At 39.6% G+C, this 8957-nt stretch overlaps 1 protein-coding gene across 2 annotated transcripts; it reads left to right on the top strand.

Annotated features, from left to right (window-relative positions):
* The first annotated feature begins 1155 nt into the window (after positions 1 to 1155).
* Positions 1156 to 8450, top strand: LOC123061746 (WD-40 repeat-containing protein MSI4). Of its 2 annotated transcripts, XM_044484983.1 has the most exons (16): positions 1156 to 1454; positions 2092 to 2155; positions 2299 to 2385; positions 2729 to 2791; positions 3099 to 3164; positions 3274 to 3348; positions 3440 to 3487; positions 3978 to 4053; positions 4833 to 5037; positions 5195 to 5276; positions 5934 to 6007; positions 6377 to 6488; positions 6608 to 6682; positions 6782 to 6843; positions 7545 to 7644; positions 8095 to 8450. In XM_044484983.1, the coding sequence occupies exons 1-16, from the start codon at positions 1330 to 1332 to the stop codon at positions 8194 to 8196; spliced, it is 1416 nt and encodes a 471-aa protein (XP_044340918.1). In that variant the 5' UTR covers positions 1156 to 1329; the 3' UTR covers positions 8197 to 8450. The 2 variants fall into 2 exon arrangements, with proteins under 2 accessions (XP_044340918.1, XP_044340919.1); XM_044484984.1 differs by lacking the exon at positions 3440 to 3487.
* The last annotated feature ends 507 nt before the right edge of the window (positions 8451 to 8957 follow it).

Here is an 8957-nt window from a genome sequence, read left to right as displayed (position 1 = left end):
TGGGAAATGAGAGAAAAAAAGCTGTCGCCATGTACATTATTCCTGCTCTGCATGTCTAAAAATGGAGTATAGATGGTGGGCCCATTTTCTTAGTTAGTTTCCCTATCAAATTCCCACGGAAAATTCCTTTCAATCACCAAACAAGGAAAATGGGACTAGAAGTCTATTTCCCACATTCAAACCCCCCAGTCAACTCCCATTGTTAATTCCTTTTCCCCTTCCATAGGACTACCAAACACGTTGTTTATCCACTCAGCACTACCCCGCCACCGCGCTTTGGCCCCCTTACATCGAACGTTTGCAACACATGGGGCATTGTCCTGGCTATGTGAATTAAATAGGTATTTGCTGAATTGCCATGTAAGCTCAGTTGTGCCGATTTTTTCTTGCTATACCACGTGGTGAGCACAATGAAGAAACAAAAGAAAACATTTATGATGATTACTTCACCGCATCTATTGTTTAGTTTAGTAGTATCATATTTCAAGTATTTTAATTATACGTGTGTCTAGAAAGATCCCATATTAAAGTTATCCTTCAGTAAATATATCGTGACTCTGAAGATTGATGAAGTTACAGGTTTTCTCGATCTAATTCCACCACATTACTAACCGTTTGGTGCATTAGCACACGTAAGGAAAAAAATCCAATAAAATCACTAGACATGTCATTCTATGTATACTTCATATTGCTTTTTTCTTCTTTTGTGTACCATTTTCTTTTCCCGCTTTTATCTGTATTTTTACAATCAATGTTTGATCACAGACATTAGTTTTTTTTAGAATCCACACAGACATTAGCTAGTACAATATATACATGGAAGACATTTTTTTAAATTAAAGGAATAATAAATTTCGTCAAAAACTAAAAATCATCAAATGAGTGTCACTTTTCTCCATTTTCTTAGTTTTTTTAGCATAAGAAATGTTTTCTTAGTTTCTTTGGCATAAAAATGTTTTCTTAGTTTTTTCTCGAGAAGAAAAATATTTTCTTACTTTTTTTTTGGGAAAATATATTTTCTTAGTAGTCTCCAAAAAATGTCTGCTAGAAGATCGGGAGCCCTACTTACTGAAGCCCGTAAAGTTCTCTGACGTTTGTACCCACGAGCCCAAACAAAAAAGGGCTCGGCCCATTTGCACACCGCATCTGTTACCGTTTTCACCCCAGCCGCAGCCTAGATACTCCTCCGCGCCTGGGCAGTTCGCACCGAGCGGGAGGCAGACAGGAACAGTCCAGACTCCAGAGAGCGCCCCCCCTGCACAGAGAGGGAGAGGGAGAGAGAGAGAGAGGGCGGAGCAGTCGCCGGCGGCGGCCAGCAGCGGAGCGGAGATGAAGGAGAGAGGCGGGTCGAGGGCGGCGGTGGACGAGCGGTACGCGCAATGGAAGTCGCTCATCCCCGTCCTCTACGACTGGTTCGCGAACCACAACCTCGTCTGGCCATCCCTCTCCTGCCGGTAATCCCCGCTTCCTGCGACCGCCTCTGTTGCTTCCCATCTCCATTCCCGCAGTTCCGTGGTCGTAGGCGTTGTGTTCGAGCAGATTCATGTGGGGTTAGGGTTTTGCCGTCACGAACGTATCTAGGGTTTTGCCGCCACGAACGTATCTAGGGTTTTGCTCTGTGACAGCGCAGCCTGTGCATGCGGTGTCTCCAGATCTGCGCGTGGTTAGTGCCTGGGCTGCTATGGTGAGCAGGGTGGAAACTTTGGGTTGAGTTATTGCCCTAGGGTTTTGGGTTCTAGGTTTTTTGTGGCATGCGACTATTTGAGACGGGGGTTTGGTGTCTCTGTTCATGTAATGCTTGCCTTAATGAACTGTTTCGATGTGGTGGCTCCTGCCGGTGTCAACTGTTTTATCTTTTCACTATGACTGCTTGCCATCTATAGAGTGAGCACGATTTGATGATATTGCTTCTTGAGCATCGGCTCTGTGGTGCATTCTTAATCACTACCTGGTACTTTGAAGCTAATAATATGACAGATTAGTGGCATTCTGTTTGGAAGCATGCTAGTTCATTTTTGCAGCGTTTTTGACCTAAAATAGTGGGTTCTGCAACTAATTTATTTGCCGATCTGTTGGTTTGATTCGGAACAGGTGGGGTCCTCAGTTTGAGCAGGCTACCTATAAGAATCGTCAGCGCCTTTACCTATCAGAGCAGGTGACCTTCAAAAGTCCTCAGTCTGAGTGCTTCCACAAACAGATATTCAGCATCTGGGACTGGTTATCAGTTTTTGTTACATAATGAGTATATTTTCTTAACCAGATCTAACTATATTATTTTTTTAATCCCGATGGTTTCAGACAGATGGAAGTGTCCCGAATACCCTGGTCATTGCAAACTGTGAAGTTGTGAAGCCACGGGTTGCAGCTGCAGAGCACATATCACAGGTTATTCATTGTTCATTGGTTTTCCATCACAATTTCAGTTTGTTAGTGCAGAATAACGTGATTTTTTGAGATTCATGTAAATATATAGATCTGGCCTCTGATTTTTGTGCGTGCGTATAATGGTATAATTATGGTGTTTCCTGCATGCAGTTTTTAGTTAACCTTCTCTGCCAGTTTCTTATGCCTGTATATAATGGTATACTTATGGTGGTTCCTTGTTTTTTTATGTATTGTGGAGTATTCTTGCATTAACTTGCTCGAGAGGGCCTAAACTAGGAATTCTTCATACTGGTCATTAATTGGTTCAGAATAGAGCTGACAAGATGTCTGTTTTGTACTGCAGTTCAATGAGGAAGCACGATCACCTTTTGTAAAGAAGTACAAGACTATCATTCACCCTGGAGAGGTAATAATTTGTCCTGTATATTCCTAAGTTGCAACTACTTAGTATATAAGTTATATTCTTTACATGTTGCTTACTCTGTTTCTAATTTTCTGTATCTTGATTATCCTCTTTCTCTTAATTTACACTGGATACTTCATTTTTGAAACTTTATGTTATCTGATCTGTATCTTTCTGTTTTCTAAGATGGTCTTTGTGTTCTTGTGTTTAGCTTGCATGCCTAGCAGTTTACTTGTTCATGCCGCTTTGATTTATGAGTTGAAGTCAGCTGTTGATGCATTCTGACTTTGTTTGTTTATTGTGTATCCAGGTTAACCGAATCAGGGAGCTTCCACAGAACAGTAGGATCATTGCAACTCATACGGACAGTCCAGATGTATGTCCAGGCCTTTATACTGCTACTTAGTTCTTTCGAAAGAGTCGATAATCTCTAAGCATTCCGGTGACATTTTATGAATTTATATGCTTTCTACGTCCCCAAACAGGTGCTTATTTGGGATGTTGAGTCCCAGCCAAATAGACATGCTGTCCTAGGAGCTACTGATTCTCGCCCTGATTTGGTATGTTCTCTTATTTTTAATTCTTAATTTCGTGTCATTTTGAGATGTTGAAAGTTGCATTTCTGCATGATGGGCTGGAAAAATCATATAGGATGTGAACGCCATGGATAGTGATAATATCCCTAATATCCCTGATTTGGTATGTTTTCTTATTTTTTTTCTTAACTTGTGCGACTTCGGGTGGATTCTGAAAAAATCCTAGTAGGATGTCGACAGCATGCATATACACAATTTACTTTAGTAGAATGGATCAGTTTTTTGATGTACCATATATGTAAAAATATCGGATGAAAACCACCCTAATGGTGGAAACTCTTGAGGAACAAGTGTAGAAAGTTCTAAAAAACATTCTTATGCATACACCATGTCTAGGTTAGGTATGTTCTGTAGACATGTAAATTTCATGTTTAAACATAATTGCATTTGCCATCTAAATTATTGCATTTGGATTTCTAATTTTGATAAAATAAATAAATAAATTTAGAATAGACAGGGTTTTTTACTGTTCCACTTCTCTTTTCCCCGTTCTCATTTTTAAACATAACTTCCATTTATTTTCACCATAGGAGTGGTTTCCACCGGATATTTTCCCTTCATACATAGTGCTTACTACTGTTGACTTTTGTCAGATTTTAAGAGGGCATCAGGAAAATGCTGAGTTTGCTCTTGCCATGTGTCCAGCAGAACCGTATGTGCTCTCAGGAGGTTAGCAGAATTCTTTCTTGTAATATGCTTGTATCTTCTGACCCTTTTTGATATATTCAAATGTCAAGGCTCAGTTTGTGGTTGCTGAATTTATTTTATATTATGCTGTGGAAAAATAGCCGCAATAGCTGGAACAAGTTGATTAACCAAACGGTAAAACAGGCAAAAACTTTTTAGGAAAGTGGATTTATCATGATCCACTGCAATGTCAGACCCTTTGTATGATCCACTCCACGAATTTTCTCCACTGAAAATTAAATATCTCTTGTTGCTTTAGCGTTCCCTCCGTCCCTCTACATACCCTTTGTATGTTCCTAACAAATAACAAGCCAAGAAATTTAAAGATGTTCTGACTTGATATCACAGTTTACGTTCGTATACTTTTTCTTTGTAATACACGATTGTGTTATTTGTGTCCATGAACCTCAGAACGGATCTTCCGATTCCACTGGAGCATGTGTGAGCCAAGATAGGCCCACTCCTGATTTAGCTGGCAAAGGGAGATGGCATGACAGCATTAACACATAAGCAAAAATGAAGAGAAGAAAGTAGAACTAATCACCAAAGCCGCCAATGTGATAACTAGACCATCTATTTGCTAGCTTGTCTGATCGACCTTACTTGGATCACCTTTAAAGTAATAGGGACCTAAAAGGTTAAAAGTTCTCTTGTCAACTTCAGTGGACCCAATGGAATAAGGGATGCGTCAGTTCCTTTTATTTTATTTGAGTGAGCTGATGTGATAGCTTGAGCTTTGTTCACATGCAAAATGTAAATAGGAAAGGACAAGTCTGTGGTTTGGTGGAGCATTCAAGATCACATATCTGGACTTGGAGACTCCTCAAAAAGTGAGGCTTCCCCAGGGGCATCAGGCAGCAAGCATAGCAAAACTGCAAATGAAAAGGATAGTCCTAAAGTTGATCCTCGAGGTGTATTCCACGGGCATGATAGCACTGTTGAAGATGTCCAGTTCTGCCCTTCGAGGTAAATATGCTACACTAAGTTTCTTGTTTTTATGGTTATTTTCTATTTGATTGACATGCTTTTCAATTTACATGAGTAAGAGCTCACTTGAAGTGCTGGTTTGCTGTTTGTTTGTACGTTTGATCTTTATGGTTTTCCTTTTCTTTTTTGAATAAAGTGCACAGGAGTTCTGCAGCGTTGGTGATGATGCTTGTCTTATTCTCTGGGATGCCCGGACTGGTACTAGCCCAGCCGTTAAGGTGACACTCTTCTCTATCTTATGTGTCAACATTGTTTTTTGCAAGAAGCTGTGTATCAAGAGTTGACGCTCACTAAGGAAAGGAAATGATTGGTACTCCCTCCATTCCATATTAAGTGTCGCGGATTTAGTACAACTTTATACAGTGAGTAATTGTCAATGGTGACTCACATTGATTGATTCATTGGAATGGTTGATTTTCTCGTCCAAACCCATCCACCACTGTCTGGCCTTAACATAAAAGCAAGAGTCTTGCTCGCTCTTTGGTGCGAGGGAACTAAACATGCCCCCTTGACCACCAGCAAGGCGAGTTAAGTGTGGGCAGAGAACTGAACATGCTCTTAGTCACATCAGCTTGATATATTTTGCTGGGTATTATGGTTCTTTTGTCGTTTCATTCTGCTTCTTTTAATGTACTTACATTTTTGTTTAAATTGGCGAACATACATTATCTGCAGTTGAACGAGTTATGAATTTGTGATCATAGAGCAGATTTAGTAGTACTGGGATTACAGTCGACTAGATTTTAGTGCAACCAAAATCTATTTGTCAAGTAAAGAGGCTGAAGTATCTTTTCTTTTTAGTATAATGTACTTCTTTCTTCTAATAAATAAACAATGCATCTTAATTTTGAAATTGTGTTCTTTCTGATGTCCAGGTTGAGAAAGCTCATGGTGGAGATGTTCATTGTGTCGATTGGAATCTTCATGATGTTAACTACATCTTAACTGGGTATGTTGACGTGAATGCCTTCTCAGTTCTGAATAATCTGTGACGAGATCTTTACTTAGTTCAGATGTATTTGATTTTGGGCTTTTCATCTATGTTTGTCAATTGTTTGCACTTTTTTTCTTCATATTTTGTACTCCCTCCGGTCCATATTACTTGTAGCTAAAACTGATGTATCTAGAACTGAAATACATCTAGATACATCCATTTCAGCGACAATTAATTTGGATCGGAGGGACATGAATATCTTCTTAGTTCTGTATAATCTCTGATGAAATCTTTAGTTATTTCAGGTCTATTTGACTTTGTGCTTTCATCTATGTTTGTCAATTGCTTACACATTTAATTATGGTGGTTTCTTCTCATATTTAGCTCTGCTGATAACTCTGTCCGAATGTGGGATCGGCGAAATCTGGGTCCTGGAGGTGCTGGTTCTCCAATTCACAAATTCGAGGGCCATAAAGCTGCTGTCCTTTGTGTTCAGGCATGTACAGAGAATCTTTTGGTCACCTACATGTTCTTTTCATGTGGATATGGACATTTGGTTACTGTCCATGGTATTGCAGTAGCTTTTGTCAATAATTCATACCTTATGCTTTTCAGTGGTCTCCTGACAAAGCATCTGTTTTCGGAAGCTCTGCGGAAGATGGTTTCTTAAATGTGTGGGACCATGAGAAGGTATATACCGTTGGCGATGGGAGTTCACTTTAACATTACTCATTCTCTCTCATGTACTAGTTCTGTATCTTGAGACTGATAAAAGTTCTCGTGGTGTAGGTGGGAAAGAAGAAAAATCCTAATTCACCTGGCGGGCTTTTCTTTCAACACGCAGGTCATAGGTACATTGTTTTTCTACATATCTTACTTCATGTGGTATATGAAACTCAAAATCCGGCTTTTTTCTTGAATGGTTATACCATGTCCATTGGCATATTCTCTGCCATATTGCTGGCAGAATTGAAGAAATGCCTTTGTGTCAGTAGCTAGTTTAGCTAATCTTCTCTTTACAATAGACGGCAGAATTGAAGAAATGCCTTTGTGTATCAGTAGCTAGTTTAGCTAATCTTCTCTTTACAATAGACTTCTACTGGATTTTTTATGAAACTGTATTTTCCGTTAAAATCTGACCAGCAGACTAATTTAGTAAACCTGAGACTTAAATCTAATGATTGGTGTCTAACATGGGCTGATAGATGATTGTGCAGTTGTGGACCTGTACACCATTAATGTTGTAGCTCAGACTTTCTGGCAAAATAAAAATAAGAAGGGAATTGTTATTTTATGCTCTTGAGATCTTATGCACCCGTGATTTTTATGTCTAGTTGTGCATGTAAAAAAAATACAATTTGATTTACTCCTTTACGGGCTTAATGAGGGCTTATGCCATTGGCAACTTTCAAATTGGTCTGGATCTATTCATACTTTGAGAGTCAAAGCTAATTGGATGTGCAGGGACGATAAAACCATGTTATGCCATAAATTGATGTTGCATTTCCATTGTTCCGTAATAATCTGTTGTTTATCTTGTTCACCTTGCTAGGGACAAGATCGTAGATTTCCACTGGAACTCTTCAGATCCTTGGACCATTGTGAGTGTATCTGATGATGGTGAGAGCACTGGTGGAGGTGGAACTTTGCAGGTACTTCTCTTACAATTGCGCAATCATGGTGTAAACACACTACTAGAAAGAACTGACATGCTAGATATTGTATACGGTATATGGTACATACAGTTTTATGCGCTTGTAACTGGAAATACATTACAGTTCGGATAACGTGACTCCCATCTCAAAATAGCTTTGAATATGCATATATGGGCACTGTTATCATCAGGGCCTGTTGGAACGAACAGTTTCAAACCATATGCTGCGTGATGTTTCCTTCTGACCCTATCTTAATAGTACTCCCTCCGTCGCGACACTTATTTTGGGACGGAGGGAGTATATTAATAACATGTACTCCCTCTGTAAAGAAATATGTCGTATAAATGCTCTTATATGTCTTATAATATGGTGTAACAGTTACATTGGTGTTTTCCTTTGCTTCATAACATGCTTGGTGTATTCTTACTGATTTTTTTACTGATCCAGATATGGCGTATGAGTGATTTGATCTACCGCCCAGAGGACGAGGTTGTTTCAGAGCTGGAGACCTTCAAGTCTCACTTGGCCAGCTGCACTCCGAGGGCTTGAATCATGAGATAGTAGTTATCTGTCCATTTGAAACATTGGTCATGTCCTCTGATGCTAGAACAACCTAGACTTGTACCCTTAAGGTGCTTGTGAGCTTATTTAACTTGTTGTATTATTCGAATCTGTATGCTCTGCGAACACAGCGGAGCTTTATTTCTGTAGCCAGACTATTGGGGTATTGGCCTATTGGGAACATTGTACCGGTAGCTTCGAGTGGACCTTATGAGATTGCTTGTAATGAGTGTTTGTGTTTATGACTTGGTCAGTTTTTTTTTGTGAGAAAACTTTTGATATATTCATCTTTATACAGTACAATGGACACCAAATAAAAATTACATCCAGATTCGCAGACCATCTAGCAATGACTAAGTGAGCTGAAGGTGTGCTGCCATCATTGCCCCTTTGTTGATGGTGTTGGGCAAAACTTGTATTCCCTCCTTAAACTAATATAAGACCGTTTATGCACTATTTTAATTATCTAAATGCTATTATAATTGTTTACAGAGGTAGTAGGCAGCCCGTCGTGCTAACGTCGCATAGGACCGAAGCATGAGAACATCAGCCGCCGTTGAAGAAGAGTAGTGTAGATTAGAAAGATCATACACCCATGCTAGAATCATCACCCGGACGATGACTAGGCGGGGATAACCTTATTCCATCTTCAAGGAGCCGTCTCTGTTTTATCTTCCTGAGTAGGACACAAAGTCTAACAAGACTTGAAGGAATATCTAAAAATAGAGCCCTCCCGCAGGGAAAGACCA

The sequence above is a fragment of the Triticum aestivum genome, chromosome 3A, assembly GCF_018294505.1.
Source record: "Triticum aestivum cultivar Chinese Spring chromosome 3A, IWGSC CS RefSeq v2.1, whole genome shotgun sequence".
Classification (NCBI taxonomy): domain Eukaryota; kingdom Viridiplantae; phylum Streptophyta; class Magnoliopsida; order Poales; family Poaceae; genus Triticum; species Triticum aestivum.
Note: the sequence above shows the minus strand (reverse complement) of the source record. Positions and strands in the feature narration are given on the sequence as shown.

Excerpts from the sequence above, each read along its gene's own strand:
- LOC123061746 (XM_044484983.1), top strand. The coding sequence starts at position 1,330 with ATGAAGGAGAGAGGCGGGTCGAGGGCGGCGGTGGACGAGCGGTACGCG. Across the intron at positions 1,455-2,091 it reads TGGCCATCCCTCTCCTGCCG|GTGGGGTCCTCAGTTTGAGC; the intron begins GTAATCCCCGCT and ends GATTCGGAACAG. Across the intron at positions 3,488-3,977 it reads TCCCTAATATCCCTGATTTG|ATTTTAAGAGGGCATCAGGA; the intron begins GTATGTTTTCTT and ends GACTTTTGTCAG.